Genomic DNA, 22796 nt, shown 5'->3' on the forward strand with positions numbered 1-22796 from the left:
ATGAAACTGGGCTCCTACCTCACACTATATTCAAAAATTAACTCCAAGTGGGTCAGAGATCTAAATGTAAGAGTTAAAAACATAAAGCTCTTAGAAAACCTAAGTATAAATCTCTGTGGCTTTTAGGCAATGATTTGTTAGATATGACACCAAAAGAGCAAAGACAAAACAAATAAATTGGACCTCATTAAAATTAAAAACTTTTGTACTGCAAAGGATATCACTGAGAAAGTGAAAAGACAATTACAGAATGGCAGAAAATATTTGTAAATCATATACCTGATAGGGGTCTGTGTCTAGAATATGTAAAGAACTCTTATCACTCAATATCAAAAGGATAAATAACACAATGGGCAAAAGATCTAACTAGACATTTCTCTAAAAAGATTAAGAATGGCCTATAAACACATGAGAAGATGGCTCAACATTATTAGCCAATAGGGAAACACATATCAAAACTACAATGAGATAACTACTTCACATCCACTAGGATATAATTCAAAATGAATTACAGATGAATGAAAAACCCAAAACTATAAAAGTAGAAGCACAGGAGGAAATCTTTGTCACCTTAAGTTATTATGCAAAGATTTCTTTGATAAAACAGTAATAGCATAACTGAAAAACTGGACTTTGTCAAAATATGTTAATTTGTGCTCTTTGGAAGATGCTGTTAAGAGAATGAAAAGACAAGTCACTGATCTGAAGAAAATAGGTGCAAAGCATATTTCTGACAAAGGACTTGCGTTCAGAATACATACTTAACCACTATCAAAATGCAGTAATAACAAAACAAACACAACTCAATTAAAACTTGGCAAAATATTTGAGCAAACACTTTATATAAGAACATGAAAAAAATGTTCAACACCCTTAGTCACTAGGGAAATGCAAACTCAAACCACGATGAGATACCATTACATAGAATGGCTAATTTTAGAATGGCTAAAATTAAAAAGACTGATGTGCTGGTGACAATGTGGAGGAACCAGAACTTTCATATACTGCTGGTAGGAATGTAAGACGGTTTTACACAGTTTCCTAACAAGTTAAACATAAGCCTATCATGATTGCGTCTTTTCATTCTTAGATATTTATCTGAGAGAAATGAAAGCATATGTTCATACAAAGATTTATACACAAATGCTCATGGCAGTTTTATATGTAACAACCAAAAACTAGAAACAACTCAAATGTTTATCAACAAGTGAATGGGTAAACAAACTGTGGTAGAGCCATACTGATACATGTATCATCACCGGTGAATCTCAGTAATTATTCTCAGTGACAGAAGCTCAACAATGAGAGTGTATATTCTATTTATATACAATTCTAGAAAATGTAAGGTAATTTGTAGTGACAGAGAGCAGATGAATCAGTGATTACTGGGACCAGGGGTGGGTTGGGGAAGTGGTAATAGTAAGCAATTATAAAAGAGCACAAGGAAACTTTTGGGAGTGACAGATATGTTCTATCATTTTGACTTGTGATGATTTCACAGGTATATACATATGTTCAAATTATCAAATTGTATACTTTAAATATGCATAGTTTATCATATGTCAATTATACCTCAGTGAAGCTATTTTTTACAAAATCAGATTTAGTTTGAGTAGTAGCATCAAAGAGGCATTTTTAAGAAAACTCCATTTTGTTCATTAAGAAGACAAGCATGAAGGTTTGCTGACTACCAGCTTGGACTTAACAAAAATAAGAGGGGCGCCTGGCTGGCTCAGTCAGTGGAGCATGCAACTCTTGGTTTCAGGGTTGTAAGTTTGAGCCCCACGTTGGGTGTAGAGATTACTTAAAAAATTAAAAATCTTAAAAAAACACAACAACAACAAAAAAACAAAAACAAAAATAAGCAAAACCTGCTCTCCAAAAAAAGTACCTCCAAAAGTTACCTTCAAGGTCTCATTACATCTTTCTATTTGCCTTATGATTCTGAGACAAAAGATTGCTAAACATAGTTCATTCTGTGGCACTGATCCCTACATAACACTATGGCCTTTAAGCAATTTCTACTCAGTCTTTTGATTCTATAATTTTGTAGTACTAATACATATTTCATACATAATTTCCATGATACTTACACTGTAATGTTGCAACAGAATAACCTATTGCCTATTTAGAATAGAATAACCTATTGCCTTTTGCAAAATACAAACAATTCATTTGAATCTATTTACTTTAAAAGTTCTATTCTGGGGGTGCCTGGATGGATCAGTTGGTTAAGTTTCCAAGTCTTGGTTTTGGCTCAGGTCACAAACTCACAGTTCGTGGGTTTGAGCCCCATGTTGGGTTCTGTGCTGACAGAATGGAGCCTGCTTGGGATTTCTCTCTCTGCCCTCCCCCAGCTTGCTCTCTCTCAAAAAAATAAATTAACATAAAAATTAAAAATTCTCAATTCTGAAGATAAAAACAGAGAGGGAGGCGAACCATAAGAGACTCTTTAATACAGAGAACAAATTGAGGGCTGCTAGAAGCGTGTTTGTCGGATGGGGGATTGGGCTAAATGGGTGATGGGCATTAAGGAGGGCATTTGTTGGGATGAGCACTGGGTGTTATATGTAGGGGATGAATCACTAAATTCTACTCCTGAAACCATTATTACACTGTATGTTAATTTGGCTTTAAATAAAAATTTTTTAAAAAGTTCTATTCTGTATAATCTTCCTGAATTTCTTACTAAATGTCTTACTAAAGTCTTCAAAAACTAAATTTATAATTTTTAGTTCATTTTTTACATAACAAAAAGCCAAAACATTATTTGGAAAACATAAGCACTGTCAGAAAAAAACAAACTAGGGGCGCCTGGGTGGCGCAGTCGGTTAAGCGTCCGACTTCAGCCAGGTCACCATCTCGTGGTCCGTGAGTTCGAGCCCCGCGTCAGGCTCTGGGCTGATGGCTCAGAGCCTGGAGCCTGTTTCCGATTCTGTGTCTCCCTCTCTCTCTGCCCCTCCCCCGTTCATGCTCTGTCTCTCTCTGTCCCAAAAATAAATAAACGTTGAAAAAAAAAATTAAAAAAAAAAAAAAAAGAAAAAAACAAATTAAAACATTATGAAGTATAAATATTTGTAAGGGAAGGAATTAGAATCTTTTATTTCTTGAGCAATTTATGAGTTATGGTGATACACGGATTCTTTAACATGTCAATGAATAAGTGGTTTGTATTTAGAAATAAAAGTACTGATCACCAGAAGGTAGTGCTCATTCAACAAATATTTGAGTACCAGGGTGCCTGGGTGACTCAATCAGTTAAGTGTCCGACTTCAGCTCAGGTCATGAGCTCATGGTTTGTGGGTTCAAGCCCTGTGTCAGGCTCTGTGCTGACAGCTCGGAGCCTGCTTTGGATTCTGTGTGTGTCTCTCTCTCTCTCTCTCTCTCTCTCTCTCTCTCTCTCTGCCCTTCTGCTGTTAGTGTTCTGTCTAACTCAAAAATGTCTGTTAAAAATGAATGTCTGTCTCTGTCACTCAAAAATTAATAAACACGTTAAAAAAAATATTTGAGTACCTATTGTGTGTTAGGCACTGCAATGGACTGAATGTTTCTCTCAGACACTCTTATGTTGAAATCCTAACCCCCAATGTGTTACTTATAAGGGGGTAAAAGGCCTTTGGGAGGTTAACTAGAGGTCATGAGGGTACAGCCCTCTTTAATGGGATTAGTGCTCTTATAAAAGAGATCCCAAAGAGCAATTAATGTAGCCCTCTTTCTGCCATCTGAAGAAACAAGTTGGCAGTCCATAACCCAGAAGAGGGCCCTCACCAGAACTCAACTATAACTGGTACCCTGATCTCAGATTAAGAAAAATAAATTAAGCCAGTCTATGGTACTTTGTTATAGCTACCCAAACTGACTAAGACAGACACTGTATTGGGTGCTAAGAACAAATAATACCAGAATAATCATTCTGACAAGTGTTTCTGGGGAAAACTATACTCAAGGTACCCAGATTTCAGCAAAACAAATGGCAGCAATACTAATGCTATCATTACAGGTAAAATAGAAGAATGTGCCAAAAGCAGCCTGTGGCACAGTAAAAACAACTCAAAAAGTCAAGTGTAATAGCTACTTAATAGCTGTGTAATCTTGGACATAATACTTAACCTATATGGCCTTCATCTATAAAATTGTTTGGATGGCCAAGGTTCCTTCCAAGATGTTTCAATTCCTTTGATTAAAGATAAATTAAAAATAGACACACACACACACACACCTTATATTTGGAAGGACAAATTTGACTTACGCCTTTTAATCCAGCAATTCACAATTCCACTTTTAAGATTTTTAAGACTTCATACTACAGAAATACTAGCATATAGTCACACGCATAAGATGTTTACTACTGCTACATATAACAGCAAAATAAAAGTAACTTAAAGTCTATGAATAAGAGAGGATAACTAAACTGCAGACATTTATACAACAGAGCATTTAAAAGGAATGAGGTAGATCTAGATGTGTTGACATAGATAATACCTATAAAGTAATATCTTGTCTGCACAATAGGTTTGGGAGCCAGGTGGCCTAAATTCATACATCTGCTCTATCCCTTTCTAATTCTTTATTATAGATAAATTCTTCAATCTCTACAAGCTTCAGTTTTCTCATCTGTTAAGTGGGAATAATTATAGAACCTACTTGCAGTGTTATTGTAACAGTCAAGTAAAACATGACAAGCAAGCATTAAGTGCTCAGTAAGTGTTGGGTGTTATTTCCCTTGTGCGAAGTTTTCTTTTGTTGCTGTTGTTAATGGAGTCAAATCTATCAGTCTTTTCCTGCATGACTTCTCGATTTTAGCTTCTGTACTGGAAATAATCCTAATATAAAACTTATTTTCTCAAATAACCATTTCTTATCATTTATTAAACAATCCATGCTCTTGTCACTCATTTGAAATTTCACTTTTATCATAAGCACAATTCCTTATACATATGGAGGTCTATTTCTGGCTCTAAACCAGGGATTAACAAACATTTCAGGTAAAGGGCCATGTAGTACCTCTGCCTTGCAGCACAAAAGCAGCCACAGAAAATGTGCAAATGAATGAGCATAGTTGTATTCCAACGGATACTGAAATGTGAACTTCCTATAATTTTCATGTCACAAAATACTCTTCTTTTAGGTTTTTTCCCCCCCAAGCACTTAAAAATATAAAAGTCACTCTTATGTCACAGGTAATGCTAAAATAGGTTCCCAGTCACATTTGGCAACTTGTGCTCTAAACCTTTACATTTGTATACACTCCTAGAATTTTTTTCTATTTCTAAAATTCTACAAAATAAATACATGTGAGAAAAAAGTTAAACATGATATAAGGTCATACAGTGAAACCTCTGCCTTCTATCTCAGAGGCCCAGGTCCCTTCTTCAGTTTTTGTGTATCCTTCCAAACCTACTGCCACTATTAAACATCCCAGCATAAACAGCCTTATATATACATGACCTCCCACGTATTATTTCACCCACAGGATAAATCTCTGAAAACAGGACTGCTAGGTTAAAATTCCTTAAAGTATTCATTTCAGCATGTAATTGGTCAGTTTCTATAGCCTTTCCTTGCTCAGGATAAAAAATAAGCCTTTCAGCATGGCTTTATCTATATCTCACCTTCCCAATCAACTTTTAAAATTATGTTAAATATTTGCTCCAGTTTACAGACTTTAAACTATAACTACTCTGGTCCATTAATCCTTCCTTGGCATTCCATTATAGTTCTTAGCTTATCGTTATCAATGTCTTGGAGTTAAGAAATAAGTTATACTATTTTCTTTGGTCACTGTTTCTTGAATTCCATATCTATTTTTCTTGGATTAATTTTTCACTTGATAGAGTACATCTTGGGGTATTCCTAGTGGGTATGGATGAAAATGACTTTATTTTGCTCCCACCTTTTTTTTTTTTTTTTAATTTATTTGAGAGACAGAGAAAATGCAAGTGGGTGGGGGGAGGGGCAGAGAGAGAGGGTGGGGAGAATCTCAAGCAGGCTCTGTGTTGTTAGCACAGAACCCAACATGGGGCCTGAACTCGAGAAACTGAGATCATGACCTGAGCCAAAATCAAAAGTTGGACACTCAACTGAGTCACCCAGGTGCTCCAATTATGCCCTCACTTTGAATGACAGGTTGGTTGGTGAGAAGTTTCTGAGTCTAAAATATGTCTCATGAACACTATTTATGTTAGATATTATGTTATATTAGACATCAGATATTATGTTAGATAACCACGTCCCAAATTAGAAGTCTGATCACACATCTGATTTTCACTCCTTTATAGATAACCATATATTTCTCTTTGGAAGCTTATGAGACTGTATATTTATTTATCCATGAAGCTCATAAATTTCATTGGAATATATCTAGGCGTGCCTAACAACACTCGTTTAAGACACTCAGTATGTCTAATCCATTCATAAACTCAGATACTTCTACTAAGACAAATTTCTTTGTTTCCTTCCTTTCTTTCCTTGACATAGTATTTTATTTCCATTCTACTGTAAGGTAAGAATGGGAAATCTGGCATCTATTGTCAATTGCGAGGGGAGGAGAATGGGGGAATAGGAGTTGTTAGCACAGCCAGAAACCCTCAACCTGTGCCACATCTTTCTACAAGCTCTCTGAAGAGGTTATACTTACTGATCATCCCCACAACACAGATGAAATGGAAGGTGTAAGAAGGAAGGGCTGATTTACATTTGCTGGTACTTTGTCTCCTGATAACATTTTTCTGTTTGGCTCTGGATGACCAAGATACTGCCTGGACACTTCTGCCCTCACAATCTCTGTGGTTATTTCTCCCCTTCTAATTTCTATTCCTTCCTGGAATTGCTGTTAGATGTGCATTGACTCTTTTGGATCTATTTTCCATGTCATAGCTATTTTTCCTTCTTTCTATGTTTTACTATTCAAGAACTGATTGCTTGTTTCCAGGGCAGCCTGTTCAATAAGCATGGTACCCTCCCAAATCTGAGCATACTAATATTAATTTTAAAGTATTCTTCTATTTCTTCTATCAATTCCATTGCTTCAGGTCTCGTTCTTGTTATTTGTTCAGTCTGGGGCACCTCTCACATGCCACAGATTTCTGTTGTCTGTCCCTTGATATGAATGTCTCTGATTTAAATGTTTCTGTTTCTGACATAAATGTATCAGCATCTCAGTATACATGGAAATCACTGCACTCCTACAGTAAATTCGTACTTGTAAATAACCCTAGAATTCAATTTTACATTTACACCTAGTACTTGTATAGTATGACAACAATGTTAAAAGTTTACTGACTTGCAATCCCATGATTCTTCAATCCATTTTTAGTCATATCCTTTTGGTGTTTCGTTTCCCCTAACAACCACCAATTTGAGTAACACTGTTCTTACCTAAGCGTTATGCAATAAGCTTCAGGGACACCAGCTCTATCTAGCAGACTTCTCTAACAGATAGTTAAATAAGTAATGACAGTCTGGGAGAAGATTGTCAGAGGTGTACAATTCAAAAAATAAATAACAACAGGGTAATGAATCACTTAAGTCTTGAACTCATAATAGTTTTGCTTTTTACCAATCTTGAACGTTATATAAATTAAAATAACAAATTCTATTGAAAAAGAAAAGAAAGAGTCCAGGTTGGTTAAAACAATTTTCTGCCTACCTTATGACAGTTACTCCACAGCTGACAGAAATGCACACAGGTGTGTGTTCACCAAGAACACTTACAAGAATGTTCCATAGCATTCCCCAAAATACATAATAACAAAAATTGGAAACACAAATATCCATCAACAAAAGAATAGTCCTATAGCCATACAATGGAATATTAAACAGCAATAAAAAAAAGAATGAACGACTGATACATGGAACATCATGGGTGAATCTCACAAGCAACGTGCTCAGCATTCTGCGTGAATCCATTAACATCGAGCCCAAAATAGACAAACCTAAGAGCTGATGACAGAAATCAGAATATTGACTGGGGGGAGGGGGGGGGGCAGCAGTAAAACTTGGACGAAGCAGAGGGAAACTCCTGGGATGATGGAAACGTTCTATAAGTATAATTTGATCTAGCCTGTGGTTATACAAGTTAATAAATCTATAAAAATCCACTGAGCTGTACAATAAAGATTTATGAACTTGATGACTCCATATGTATTTTATACCTCAATAAAAAAGTTAAGAAAGAAGTGTAATTTCCGAACCGTTGGGAACCAAAACGGTGTGTACTGATGTCCAAATGTCCTAAGCCATAGATATTGGACACCCGACATCCTTCTTACATTCTTTTAGTCACAAGACAGTTTTAAACAAATGGTATCAGAATAACAATACAAAATGAAGGTCAACATTCTCAGTCATACAGTACTTGGTTTCCCACCAAGTTTGGAAGTACCGTTTTGATGCGACCTTTAAAGACAACATGAATTCCACCAGGAATGAAGGCCCAGCTCCTGAGAACCTTCAATGAGGCTAAACGTCCACACACTGCATATAAATCTCCAGAGCAGGCTGAAGGATAAAAGATTTATAACCGATGTTTCCTCCTGTCATCATAAAAGCATCACTACTGCCTTTACAAATGATTCCTCAGCAAGCTGTTCAGCAATAGTGCAATTTTCCAGATGCAGCCTGAAAATGCCAGAAGCTCCCTGTCCTGTAGTCCCCGCGGCCCCACTAATTCCGACACAAATGTGCATCTTTTAAAGGCGCCTGGTGCCTGGCAGAAACTGCGAGGGGCTGCAGCTGGAGAATACTACTTTAATGCAATAAAGGGGTAACAGCGGACTGCAAAGTTATGCACTGAGAGAGCCAGAGGCGGGGGTGAGTTAGAGCTTTAAAAAAAAAAAAAAGTGACAAAAATAAAACACACCCAAACCAACGGTCTCTGACAGCATCGTTCTCAACAGAAAACTCAAACCGCTCCGAAAAACTGTGGCTTTTCCTGACACCGCAGCGGTCTCCGGAGGGCTTCTCCAGGAGGCGACCCCACCCGGAAAGGGCCCCCCCCGGAGGGCTCGTCGGAGAAGCGACCCGACCCGCACAGGAGGGATCCACAGCCCTCGGCCCGCGCCCCGGCACCACTCGGGCCCTAGTCGCGAGAGCCGCGCGGGCAGGCAAGGCCGGGTGGGGCCGGGTACTCACCGCGCTCCTCAGTCCTCGCAAGGCGACCGCCGCCCAGCCGCCGTCCCCCCGGCCGCGGGCATACTCCGACGGCGCCCGGCGCACAGGGGTGCAGCCACCTCACAGCACACCGCACGCCTCTGCGCCGACAACCACCACTTCCGGCGCGCGTGAGGAAATGAGGCTGCAGCTGCGGCTTGCTCCCGCCCAGCCCCGCCCCGCCCACGCCCAACACCGCCCACGCCCAACACCGACAGCCCCGCCTTGGCCCCGCCCACCCCCCGCCCGCCCCCAGTGTCAGGCACCGGAAGCTCAGTAACTGGCATACGGTACTGATTAATCGATTATCTGTTTCAAGTATGTGTGTGTGTAGCTCCAAAAACGATTTGTGGAGACCAGGAGAGTGGCTCAGGCAGAAAACCGTTTTTCCTGGAGCAAGCGTCTGCAGGGACAGGAGTATCAACTCTGGCGGATCGCTGACTTCGCCAGAGGGAGGAACTCAGCGGAGGATGGCAGCGCTGTCCCGTCGGGGACCCCTGTCCTGGGAGCCCAAAGGGGGCGATGAGTGCCTTTGTGGGCACTGAGCTAAGGACTGACAGGTCGCCAGAAGTGTCCGAGCATCCTAGCATGTACTGGGCTGTGCGTGAGGCCCCAGGGAGGAAGTCCTGAGCTGCCGCTGGGCCTTTAGCCATTCCATTTCTTTGAACCTGGGTTTCCTTATATGTGAAACGAAGGGTTTGAGGTAGACATTCTGGAAGACGGCTTGAGATCTGACATTGTATGATTTAGTGAGTGGAAAAAAAGAAAGCCCTCCCTAACACCCCCTCCACTCAACTGCTTATTTTAGGGACATCCCCAAGGCACTTTGTCCTGCCCTGGAGAGCAGTGGCCTGAGCAGAGGAGGGGATGCCAGAGAGCACCGGCACCTGCCTGTGTCTGGAAAGGCAGCTCTGGGGGCTGCCTCTCACCAGGTTCTGCTTTCCTTACAGGACTACCTTGGCAGGTTACCATACTTAGCCTCTCTAAGCCTGTTTCCTCAGCGGTGTTGTAGGGACAGTAACAACAGCACATACTTCCTAAGGTTGTTGTGAGGGTTAAATGCAGTTTTGTATTTGAAGTGTTTGGCACCGTGCCTGGCAGATGGTAGGCAGTCGGAGTTCACTGTCACCATTAAGCACATTAGTTAGAGCAGAAGACTGAGGTGAGTCCGAGATGCACCCTGTAGAAGCGGCACTGCTGGGAGGATCTGCTCCTAATCACAGCTGTCTTCCTTTGATGATGGTTATTGGGACGTCTTTACCACAGATGTTCTCCTCAGATATGTCTTGTGGGAAATTCCACCAGTAAGAGAGTCTGAATAGCCCGTTTCTAAGCATGGCTTGCTGAATGTGCAACTTCTTCCTAATTTCAAGGTGTCACTACTCATGTTATTTTTTTTCCTCGTATCACTTGTGAGCAACTGTAAACATTTATAGTTTTAACACTCCTGGGGCACCTGGGTGGCTCAGTCGGTTAAGTGTCCGACTTCGGCTCAGGTCAAGATCTCTCAGTTCGTTAGTTCAAGCCCCGCGTTGGGCTCTGTGCTGACAGCTCAGAAGCAGCTGGAGCCTGCTTCGGATTCTGTGTCTCCCTCTCTCTCTGCTCCTCCCCAACTCATGCCTTGTCTCTCTCTCTCAAAAAATAAATAAATATTAACATTCCTTCCTCCTAACCTGGTCCAAGAGTAAATAATTCATCTAGTCATAGATTCCACGGGTCTGTGGCCTTCTGAAGATAAGGACCATGTCTTTTTCATCCACCAGTACTTTACGCATAGTAAGGGTAATGTTCAATAAATGTGAATTGAATTGATTAAAATAAGAACACACAAGGATCTCTCCCTTATCCAGAATCTCTGCCACTTGACTAGCCCTTCTGGCAGGTGGCACGAATGATTAACTTTGCTGTCATGAAATTAAGTTTTCTGTCTGGATGCCTAGTTATGCTCTAGTATGGCAATCAGCCTTGTGGGAGTCTACTTAGTGTAAATTAGTTATCTAGTGTTTAAACCTGCCACGAGCGTTTGTCCTGTAAGTCTGAGGACCCAACTTGGGAGTGTGAATGCAAAGGCAAAGTATTCCGTCTTGGGAGAATTAGAGAGTGGATCCACAGCATTGGTGGATTTAAGAGGATAAGACAGAAATTCTTTAAATGCTTAAAGTGTTACTTCAAGTAAACATAAATGTCAGGCCACTGAATGGCCAGGGGATTATGTTCCAGGCTGGCAGCTTTGAAGTTCTCAATCCAAGTTCACTACATGTTCTTAGTTAAGATGCTATAATCAGCCTGTACTTGAAATTCCTGCTGATGGCCCTTAGGCATTCCGAAGAAAAAGGAGTATCTGGACCTTGTACTCTAGCTTCATATCCAGTAATGGCAAATGCTTAGGCTGTTCCTTATGTTGTCCCTAGACACTTTAAATTGGCCAAGACTATCTGTCTCCTAGGGCAGGGACAGCACCCCTAAGCCAGGCAAGGGGCCTGACCCCATTATAGGTGCTCACTGCATACCCACGAATATGTGAATGAATGAATGAATGAATGAATAATAGTAAAATCTACAGCTCTAACTTTCCTCTACTGGGTGTCAAAGTAACAGCAAGGGAAGTCTATACTTTCACTCACCAGATGCAAAACAGGCTCATTTCCTAATGTGCTGCAATGCACAGTAAAACCACTCCCCTCCGTGTTAAACCTTCCATTCTTTGTCTACTTCCACTAGCCTTATAAGTGCTGGCCTTTCTTTTTTTATAGCATTTGTTTTTCTTCCTTTATCCTATACTTTCCTTACTGATCATGCTGTGTAGCCACATCTGGCACAGGCTGAGGGTGCACTCAGCATCGGCTGGTTTTCCCACTGCTCCCTCCGTTTTAATCCCTCAAATCCTCTTGACATCCTTGTGGAGTAGGTTATGGTCCTCAGTTTACCATGGAGAAGACAGAAACTCCGAGAAGAAACTGCAGAGGCTCTTCCAGCACAGGACCTGACGTGAAATGGAAGCAATGGGGTTAGCGTTAACTAGTTGTCACTTCTCGCAAACTGTTATTTGAATCCTGCATTAGAACAGTTGTTTTTAAAATAATTGAGATTCTGCCATCAATGGATTTAAATTGTTAGTGTTTTATTATTTTTTAAATTGCTACATCAGATATTAAATGTGTCTAATTTAAATTTGGAGAGAAAATAATGCATAATTCAAATTCTTTGGCAGATAATGGGTGATCTACTGAGCCGCATAAAATAAGTAGTTCCATTGAGAAAAATACTCAAGTACAGTTGTGGCATATTAATATCAGAAGAATATAGCGTCCCTCCCCCAAATATCCAATCTGAGGCTTCTTTTTTAACTATAAAGCTTTCCCACTCCACTAAGCCTGCTTTTGAGCTCCTGCCAAATGAGAGTGATGGAGGCTGACTCCTTTGCTGCAGCAAACTCTCGATAGCCTTTTCCTGTTTTCATTTGGGCCATCTTTGTTTCTAGTTTTCCTAGTGGCCCCACCAAGGTATGGTCTTCACTGCTTGTTGCCTTCCATCAAGTGCGGTACCCACAGAAGCTCCTTGCGCCTTTTGTTTCTTGGTTTATCAAGTCTACAAGGATATGGTAAATTGGCATTGGGTCTGACCTCTGCTTGCTTTGCTTTGCTTTGCACTGAGTTCTTTGGCTATTTATTCTCAGTGTGGCAATCTGGTTTTTGTTACTGATTTCCATTTGTTTGGCATCTTTGATGGAATCAGTCCGTTCCTTTCATCCCTTTTTGCCGTCTTTTGTGTTACTGTTTTGTGTCCTAAGAGTGTTGTCTGTCATATGGAGAGTAGTGGGGTAGAACACTGACACAGGCTCTAGAATCCTGTTTCTCTGGCTGGCTTCTCAGACCTGAGGTTGGGGTTCTCACCAGACCAGCAGCCACCTTTATGGTCTTCCTTGTGTGCCTTCCTTATGTCCAAATTTCTCTCTTCCTAGAAGGGTGCCAATCATTGACTAGCCCCTCAGGCAGATGGCATGAGAGACTCTTAAATACAGAGAACAAACTGAGGGTTGAAGGGAGGATTAAAGGGCAGGGGGAAATGGGTGATGGGCACTGAGGAGGGCACTTGTTGGGAGGAGCACTGGGTGCTGTATGTAAGTGATGAATCATGGGAATCTACTCCCAAAACCAAGAGCACACTCTGTACACTGTATGTTAGCTAACTTGACAATAAATAATATTTAGAAAAAAAAACATTTCAAAAGATAAATGACCATTTTTCCAGAATGCAGTCTGTTGTTTAGGGCATGATCCATGTAGAAGGGGGAAACCATTCTCTTGTGATAGACTAAAAACTACTCAAATCAATGGTAGATCCCTGACAAAATGGCATTTGGGAGGATTTAAAGGTTTAACTAGATTTTGCAGGCTATCGGTGCTGATTTTTTCTGTAATTTTGACACTTTTTAAGGAACTATATGTTCTTAGTAAGAGAGTCTCTCTTCTGGGAGCCCAAACATGGACAGGCTTTCTGGAACCTGAAGGTAGTTCCCCAATGGCCTCCTTTCCCAGACATCCCAAACAACAGAAAGCCCTTTTGTCTATTTGTGCATGAGCAATTTGGACAAGCCCTTGGAGTTTCATGGGAACTATCCAAAAGCCATCACTTACTATAGCCTTCCCTTGACACGCTGTAAAGATGTCTCTCCCTAGTGTTAGGACAAGTGTTCCGCTGCAAAATTTGCTGATGCTTCTGCTGAGCTAGTTCCAGGCTCTTCGCTTGACCTCATGATTCTTCATTACTATTGACTGAGAACACAGCACTTTTCAGGCAGCCGATCAACCTCTTAGGAGATTCTATTACTCTCTCCCTCTCAGGTACTACTCACCACTACAACTCCCCAAATCCTGGCACTCTCCTTCATCTCAGAAGAAGGGGAGCCTTGTGATGATTTTGCCTCAGATAATTTGGGAGCACTCTGCCCCTCCCTCAGATTTACTACAGTCTCATGTTGAGAACTCTGAGCTAATCCTGTTTGTTGATAGATCATTCTCAACGCTAGACGTTATCAAGCAGCATATAGTATCATTAATCAAAGGTCTCCTTTAGAACATAGTCCTCTACCTGAGGTAAAATCAGTCTAAATGGCAGAACTTATTGCATTTACTAGAGCTTGTCAACTAGCCAATGACTAGGGAGTGAACATATATACAGATAGGAAATATGCTTTTGGAGTGCTACACGACTTTGGGTTGCTAGAACCTCCACAAAAATGGAGAGCAAATCAAGCAACTTTTAGATACACTCTACTTACCACAGAGGTGGCTATTATGAAGTCTGAGAATGAGGCAAAAAAAGAGAATGTTGAAGCTAAAGAAAATGCTGTAGCAGATCATGATACCAAACAGCTACATTTCTCCCTGAAACCACTCATAGGGCACAAATGGATTGCTACCTTACATCAACACTGGAGGAGAAACTGTAAAGAGACAGTGGCATTGTTCTAAATTTCATGTCGGTTCGTCATGGTGTGTGCCATTCCTAGTACTGTACTGGGATCAGTGACACAGGGAAGGTGGGATAGGCTATACAATGCCTTAAAGAGCAAAAGCTACTTGCTCTGTAAGGTTGACTCTCATGACCTGTGTGGGATTTATTCTTGGCCTGGACTAGGGTTGTGGATTCAAAGGATCTTACAGGGGTTATTGATTGTTCTTGTTTTTGTCATAGTGGTCATGATACTGGTCCACTGCATTCTATCCAGGGCCTGAAATGCTTCTGCACAGACACTTCCTCGTCAGATGGAACAACATGATGGAACCCATCATGTACAACAGAAAGGCCGAGAAGACCTCGTGGGACAGTTGGCCATGGAGATGTCTGGACGATCAGTCTCAAAGCGGTGAAGATCTGGATTTCTAGGCTTCCCTAAATTGGTCAACCTCTCACAGCAAGAAAATGACCAGAGAGGCAGACGGAGAGACTGAACATGCAGACAATGATCAGACCACATGTAAACTGAGAAACTCTGACCCACACCTGTGCAGCAACCAGCCCGGAATGGTCAGGGCTTGGTCAATGACTGCCCGTTTCCCTATCTTTTGCTCCTATTTCTGAATCAGGACCAACCAGAGAAGGCCAGTTATGTCCCCAAAACGAATCGCATGAGATCCCTGGCTTCCAGATTGGAGGTCTACCTCCAGTTTTCCCATGCCAACAACCTCTAATCACGACATGCCTGAGGCCTCTCTCCATCACCCCCTTTTCTACTATAAAGCTTTTCCCTCCTCTGCCTGCCTTTGAGTTTCTGTCAAAAGCTAGTGCTGGTGGTCGACTCCCTTACTATATAGCAAGTTCAGAATAAATAACCTCTGCTTGTTCTCATTTGGATGGTCTTTACTTACTTCTATGAAACTAAAGATTATAGATAATTAGACTTCTCTTAAAAAATACAATTTTCAATCACTATCTTATGACATACCAGAATCCTGGCAACCTGTGTGTCACTCCTTTTCCTAAAAATCACATCTGATGATCTTTCCTTTCCACACGCTTACAAAGCCCCTCAAACCCTTGGCATGCTCCTGGGCCCGCTGTGGCCACAGAGTCTCCAGGAACATTTTGAAGCTATTTATTTATTTATTTATTTATTTATATATTTAAGTTTATTTATTTATTTTGAGAGAGATAGTGACAGTGTGGGGGGGGGGGGGGGGCGGGGCAGAGAGCAAGGAGAGAGAGAGAATCCCAAGCTAGCTCTGTGCTGACAGCGCAGAGCCCGACACGGGCTTGAACTCACGAATCTGTGATCATAACCTGAGCCAAAACCAAGAGTCAGATGCTTAACCGATTGGAGCCACCCAGGTGCCCCTCAAGCTCTTTAAAACCCTCAAGAGGCACAAACTATGAAGCAAGTCATAGGCTCTTGGTGAGAGAAGCCTCTGAGGACAGGGCTGTGATACAGGTGTCCTCTGGGCAAAGTCCTTTGCCTCAGGTAGTAAGAGGCAGCCTCATATTCATCCTTCTCCCAAGAGCAGCCAAAAAGCATATGGTTTACTCTGGTATTGTTTACAAAGTTGACCAAGATAAATAAAAACAGGGATGCTTAAAATGAAGCCTCACGTTTTTATTCAAGCAATTGACAGTTTTCATGGTAAGTATTATCTGTGTATGAAATATCAAAATGATTTCTTTCTCAAAAAAAAATTTTTTTACTTTTAGAATGCACTTACTGTCCTTACCTTGCCTGCTCATGCTAACTTTGAACTTGAATTGCTCAGTATCCTCTGAAAGGATGCAGGATTATGGTACCTCCTGGGGTCACAGTGGCTGTGGTGGTCTCGGGTCGTGACTCCTTCGGCGCTGCCTGGCCCAGTTCCCCGTGACACTGATGTTCCTGCAGCCACACGTTCCTGCAGATGGCTTCCCTGTCGCGACTCTGGGCCCGGGCTCCCGCTGAGAGATGTTGCTTGGCCAGGTCCTGTGATTTAGCACATCCCAGAAACCTCTGCAAAAAATATCTCCTCGCTTGACACAGCAATCAAAACCTGAGTTGCAAAGATTAACTGTGATGTCTTTTGGGCATCGATAGTGTGTTCCTCTTTAACTCTGGATGTGATGCTTATTCTTCCTGCTGTCACACTGCCACCCATCCAGCCTCAGCTTCAGACCTGCCCCAAACTGAAAAACTCTCTACATACAGGTTCTGGATTTTTCACAATGTCTGCTAAGAATGCTTCACGTGAATCCCTAACACGGTTCTAACAAGGCCATTGAGGATGCTGCCTGGGAAGAGACAAGGACACAGCAGGTGGCCTCAGCAGAAAGGGGTGTTTTCTGTACACATGAGGGCGACAGAAGGGGATAAGTTCTGTGCCTACCTCCACAGTGAAGATATGAGGCATTCCCAGCACCCCCTACCACTGCACATGCCCTTCAGACCCACACTATGTCTTTCCGGGGCCACAGAGGTAAGGGCTTCTCAGGCACCTCCTAGAACCACCCTAAATACCACCTGCTAAGTATCCTACAAGTCAGTATGCTCAAAGGAGGAGAGGAAACCATTCACTGGAGAAAAAATGCTTTATTTCTACTGGGGGAAATTATGTTTTACCTTAGAATTTTCTTTTATATGTGAAGTATTTGTCCGGACCCCATTCTCAGACATTATATTCAGCTAAATTTCCACCCAAATAAGCTGGCCTTGTGGTGGGAAAGCATCCTTTGTGGAAGACAGTGGAAAAATGGGACTTTTAAAGACAAATAAACCAAACACACACACACACAAACACTCCTGATGGAAGTTCAATGCTCTTGAAAAAGGGGTTTTTAGTATTTTTAGTATGAGATTTTCTCGGCATACGTTTCTAAACATTCAGAGAGAAAGGCTATAGCAAATAACTGACCCTAGAAATTATATTTATTTCCAAGCCCTGTGGCCAGATTGAAGGAGGACACCAAGAGCAGACATGGGTGCCGAGGGTCAGGAGCTACAGCTCCGAGGGCCAGGGACAGCCTGTGTATGCGCACATGTGCACACACACGAGGGAAATGACACAGGCCCTCGCCATCTAGCACACGATACAACCAGAAATCAGATTTATGTTGGTAACAACATGTGATTATCAACTGACCCGCCTGCTCCTTGCCAGGCCTTGGAGGAGGAGCTCAGAGCATGCCTCCACGACCCAACAGGAAGACATAAACAGAAGCACTTAGTGTTTAAAGCTTCATGGTGGTTCAGGACAAATTTTTCCCTCTGACTAATGGACCTTCACTTATGGCTATGCATTTTACATCCTCTCTCCTACAACTGCCCAACTGCAGTTTCAAGAAATAAGCCACAGAAAAACTGCCAGAAAGCCACAAATACCTGAACTAGACTGGCTGCTACTCTATTTTAGGGAAGGAAACATAAAGGAAGGAATTTCCTGAATGGCAGAGTTAGAGGAGTTTTAACTGTTGCCATAAACGGGCCTCATCACATACATAGTGGGTGAGACAAGTCAATAAATACAACAGATTTCCCTGTAATACTTCAATCCTTATATTGAAACTTCAAAATCAGAAACCTGAGGTTTCCAACTGGGAAGTTAAAAAGAGAAAAGAAGTTTACACATTTTATGACACACAATTTTATTTACATAACTGAAATTATGTTCTTAGTCACCTTGATTACAAAAGCAAATTAACATGGTATGGTTTAATAACCTTTCATAAATAGATTTTACAAACTTTAATAACTGACAGATTGCTACTTACAGCCAGTAATATTTAATACTTAGTAACTCCTGTGTATATGTATATGAAAATTGTCTGATAGGACCAGTAAATATGAATGCTGTTAAAACTCAGGAATAGACAATTAGATTATTGGTCAAGAGTTAATTCCCCATCACTGGGTCAGCCAGTTTGACCTGGAGTTCTCACCCTGCCAAGAACAAACCTACTGTGGCAACTCGCACTTATTGGGAAGGTATTTTTAATTAGGTGAGAGAGTTTCTCCTTATTTTTGCATTGCTAAGACTATCATTAAGCACATTTGAAAACCGAAAGTTTACCACAACTAGATACTTGTAACAGAATTCATCACAGTGCATCTAAAAAACGGCCTAAACTAAAGCCATGTTCCATCTCCAGTAAGTGTTTTTCCAGCGCTCTCTCTGGGTGTGTGTACACACACATACACATACACACACATCACGAGGCTCTGATACATACTCATCCAAGCCTTCTTGGCCACAAAAATGCCCCCATTTCATTGCTTTTGTGAAATGCCTGTAGGATACAGTATTTGGATGAGGCTACTGTCAATCTTTCACAGTGCTTTAAGTCTGAAGACCAGGCAGTGTGTTGGTAACCGACCCTCTCCTGCAAAGTTACAGACAGAAGAGCTGTCGGGGACTTCCCGAAAGCCGCCTCCACAAGATGGGAGGGGCACTGAGTGTCTGTGACCACAAACAAGCAGGGAAGAATGACAAGAAGCTTATGAGTCATGGTCAGAATCTAATAAACAAAACGTCTTGCTATATAGCAGCATTGAGTTACAAACACAGAATGAATGGATACACGTACCTTTTCACACAAGCTCTATGAGAGCCAAAACATTGTCTTTTCCGCATCAGAACTGTGATCAGAAGGGTAGCAATCCTCGGTCACTGTCAACGTTACTTCTAACAGAACTAGCTGAACTGTCCCTTTTAAACTGTGCACTAACCCCACCCACTCCTAATGTGCGAGATGAGGCACCGCTTTCTGGCACTGGACGGATGCGGCACCCTGGGGGCTGGCAGGGTGGGATTCATGGCAGCCGAGTCTCGGCTGTTAGCAATCCCGGGACGGGAGGCCACTCCACTCAGATGCCCTCTTCTTCATTCTGTTCTTGCCAGAAGGTAGTGATAACTCAGTGATGGGAACAACAGTGAAGTGTCCAGTGAGCCCTGTCCTCTCACACCGCCTATCTACATAGCAAATATGGCATCAAATCTATTGTGCTAAATTGAAGAATCCATTTAAATCATGATAAAAATCAAATGTCTTCCTAAGAAAAGGTTACACGATTAAAAAACAAAAACCAAAAATAAACCGCTCCCAGGATCTCAAATGCTGAGCTGAGGCCTGTCCCAAGGTCCCCTTGTCCCCTCCAGCCCTGGCCAAGGGTTCGATACCACGATAGGGCCTTGCTGGGCTTCTTGTTCTGAACAAGGATGTGTCATTTGGGCCAGTTTTTTTTTTTTTTTTCCTGCTGCCTTTTTTCGTGTGTGTGCTTCATGTTTAAATCGTGTTGCCTTGTTTGCTGGCAACAAGAAAAATCAAACCGCTCAGGTAGTGAGTGAGGGACCCACACGTCTGAGCACAGGGTGTGGTGGTCACTGATGAACACAGACCAACACAGAGCACTGCCAAGGGCTGGAGAGGAAGGAATACCTAAAGGCTGGACTCAGAACTCTGGTCCAGCACGCTACGTCTGCCAGGAGGGAAAATCACCAGCCAGTGTGAAGTGCACAAAGGAGGGGCCGGCAGACTTTCTGTTCTCGGCATGTTTCTTCCCCTTGTGAGTCCATTACCTTTCACAAAGAAATGTTAACTATCAAATGCGTCCATTAATTGTGCCGCTGAGGGTGAAACCATCCAGTTAGCATATACACTATCATTTGCATATCTTGGACACACAGTGTTAGTGCCATCAGCTCTCGTGAGTGGTACAGGACTCTCTTCAGGCCAGTTCGGGTCTGACATGCCTAAAAATGAAAACAGATCATTTGCTCTGCACTGAAGAACCAAAACTTCATGTGCAGACAGTAAGGCCTTGGCAAAACTCCCTTTGAGGTTCAAACCAAACTTTCTGGTTTTCTGTGCCAATTACATGAATGGTTTCGTGCTCCGGGTTTCCAAAACACTGTCATATTTGGGGGGAAATATCACGTGCTCTCTTGGTAACTGTAACTTAACAGAAACTCCCAATTTTGACTTTTATAAGCTTCGAACTCCCAAATCTGATATAAATATTTGTTGACCTGCTTAAGTCTTTTTCTAAGGCAGCATAAAGCATTGCTGAATTAAAGGGCTCACTGCAGTGGGAAGCTTCTATAAAAAGTTTTCTAATGTAAAGAAGCCTACTCATCTTCCATCCAAACCCACCACGGAGGAGAGAATCTTCCAAATCAAGGGTGTGCACGGGCGAGCCCCACAGCGTCGACAAGACAGTGGTGTGTGGCACCAGACCCAAAGCCAGCAAGGAATCAGTGACTCAGGAGGCATGCAAAAGGAACAATCTCGGCTGAAAACTGCTTGACACTCCAAGATTTAAAAGCAATCAATGATCAAGTTAGGAAACAGAAAAAATTTTCAAGTATTTAATCAAAGACAAAAGAAGGAGTTTTGGCAAGAACCGTATTTACTGTCCATTGCAAGACCACAGCACCACAGACTATGTTCTTTCAAAAGCATTTGCTCCAGCTTGTAGCACTGACTTCATAAGTGACAACTGTCATGACGGTGTGTAACGCAAAGGATGTGAAAACAGCAGTCTTCATGTGTCCTCCCTGATGGTGGGCATGTGGGCTGGGCTGAGCTCCCTAGTACGGAGTGGCCTCCCAAGAGCCACCTGCCCACCCAGATGGGTTCTGGGAGTGACCACAGGCTGTGCCCTCAGTGCAGGCGGGGTGGTGCCGGCTCCTCCTGTCTGAATGAAATGCCTCCCCAGATTGGGTAAATTTATCCCAGTAGTTAAATTAGAAGTACTATGACTCGATGCATACCCACCCAGAAATGACTTGTTTATCATTTTCTCAATATCCCCTGAGAATTCTGCCCAGCTCTTTCTTTTCTATTGTCATAAGTTGCTAGGCAGTGTGGTAAGTATACTTATTTTCACATCCTTTAAAAAAAAAAAACCACACACAGTTTCAAAAATGCCTGAATGTAAACGGATGCAAAGTCAGACATTTACAAATAAAAAGGTTCAGAGAGAACTTTGGTTTCATTCAGACCAGAAACACTCTTAAAAAGCATTACAGAGAGTAAGGATAGTGCAGAGAGGAACGATGTTGCTAGAATCTAGTAAATGCATGTGAAATTCTACCATAGAGTTTGTTTTCAATCCACGTGGAGGGGAGGGCTCGAGGGAGGGGAGCATTATTACAGTCCACCAGGGGCGTCTCCTCCTCCGAGAGGCCGTCGTCATAAAGCAGGGAGTCGGATGGGGTGGAGGCAGCCAGGTCCAAGTAGTCCTGGAAGACAGAGATAGTTGGTCATCCCAGCGTGGGTCACTACTGGACATGGCCCCTGCTCCTCTCCTCCCAAAGGCAGACTCACTGGCTGAGTCCCACCTCATGCTGGCCTACTGGCCTCTCCTCACGACCTGAGCCCCTTGCCAGACAGCCAGCACTGAGCCCTCCCAGTCTCTGCTTTGCTGGCATTGCTCCACAGCCCTCATTGCTCCCTCTAGAAAGTCACCTGCCTGGGACAGAAATGTGCTCCTTCATTGCCTAGTCTTACCTCTGCAACATGCGGGAAGGGGGTGGGTTACTACATCCAGCACTGGGGAACCGGCCCATTTTACCAAACCCAAGGATCTGGGAGAGCTCACTGCAGCCCCATTACTCATGTGCGAGTGCCAAGAAGCATCTCTGACCTGCTAACATTTTTCAGCTTTCCTCTGAGGACTCCCATCTAGAACAGAGCATCAGGACTCAGAAATCTGAAGTCATTGACGTGGGTTTTGCATAGGAGGCTGTTCTGGGCTTTAGCTCCCAAGCATGATGATTTCTCAGTGCCTGCCACTTCCACTGCCCTGGTTAAATGTGTAAAGAACAGTTGTAGCATTTTCCTGGATGCTTCTCTAGGAAGGTTGGCTCTCTTGGCATCACCTGTTATTTTTATTTAAGGTAATCCTGCGTTCACAGGATTTGGAGACTTGGCCCAAATGGTACCCTGATGTTAGGTTTTATTACAAGCGGCCTACACCTGGCACATTTGTTTTTGTGTTTGAAGAAATGCCAATTTTTAGTAAATGTGCCAAGGTAAAGATGAAACCCTGAAACCCTGAAGGTAAGATCTGTGTCTGTATCGTTTACTTGTATCCCCAGCATCTGAGACAGAAAATGGTACATAGCAGTTGCTCAATAAATATTAATTGAAACTTGTCGGCTGTCTCGTTTACCTACAGAGTTGTAACC

The 22796-nt window shown here is 42.2% G+C and overlaps 2 protein-coding genes across 14 annotated transcripts in view; both read right to left on the reverse strand.

Moving 5' to 3' along the window:
- The window catches only part of CSGALNACT2 (chondroitin sulfate N-acetylgalactosaminyltransferase 2), a 46319-nt gene extending 37024 nt beyond the window's left edge, over positions 1–9295 (reverse strand). For 5 of the 11 annotated variants that reach the window (XM_047824781.1, XM_047824786.1, XM_047824783.1 and 2 more), the window contains exon 1: positions 9133–9295. The gene's annotated coding sequence lies outside the window, so the exon portion shown is untranslated. The remainder of the gene's footprint in view (positions 1–9132) is intronic. The other 6 variants (XM_047824785.1, XM_047824790.1, XM_047824784.1 and 3 more) reach the window with 2 other exon arrangements.
- A 6652-nt stretch (positions 9296–15947) lies between these two features.
- RET (ret proto-oncogene) overlaps positions 15948–22796 on the reverse strand; it is a 55214-nt gene continuing 48365 nt past the window's right edge. Inside the window, exons 19-20 of one of the 3 annotated variants that reach the window (XR_007145464.1) lie at positions 21090–21848; positions 15948–15958 (exon numbers count right to left, since the gene is read on the reverse strand). Coding sequence is in view for 2 of the 3 variants with exons in the window: in XM_047826106.1 (XP_047682062.1) it covers positions 20200–20357; positions 21701–21848 (306 nt within the window). In the remaining variant the exon portion in view is untranslated. Of the gene's footprint in view, positions 15959–18232; positions 20358–20995; positions 21849–22796 lie in introns of those variants that run through there. The other 2 variants (XM_047826106.1, XM_047826107.1) reach the window with 2 other exon arrangements.

Source organism: Prionailurus viverrinus, chromosome D2 (genome assembly GCF_022837055.1).
Source record: "Prionailurus viverrinus isolate Anna chromosome D2, UM_Priviv_1.0, whole genome shotgun sequence".
Taxonomy (NCBI): Eukaryota; Metazoa; Chordata; class Mammalia; order Carnivora; family Felidae; genus Prionailurus; species Prionailurus viverrinus.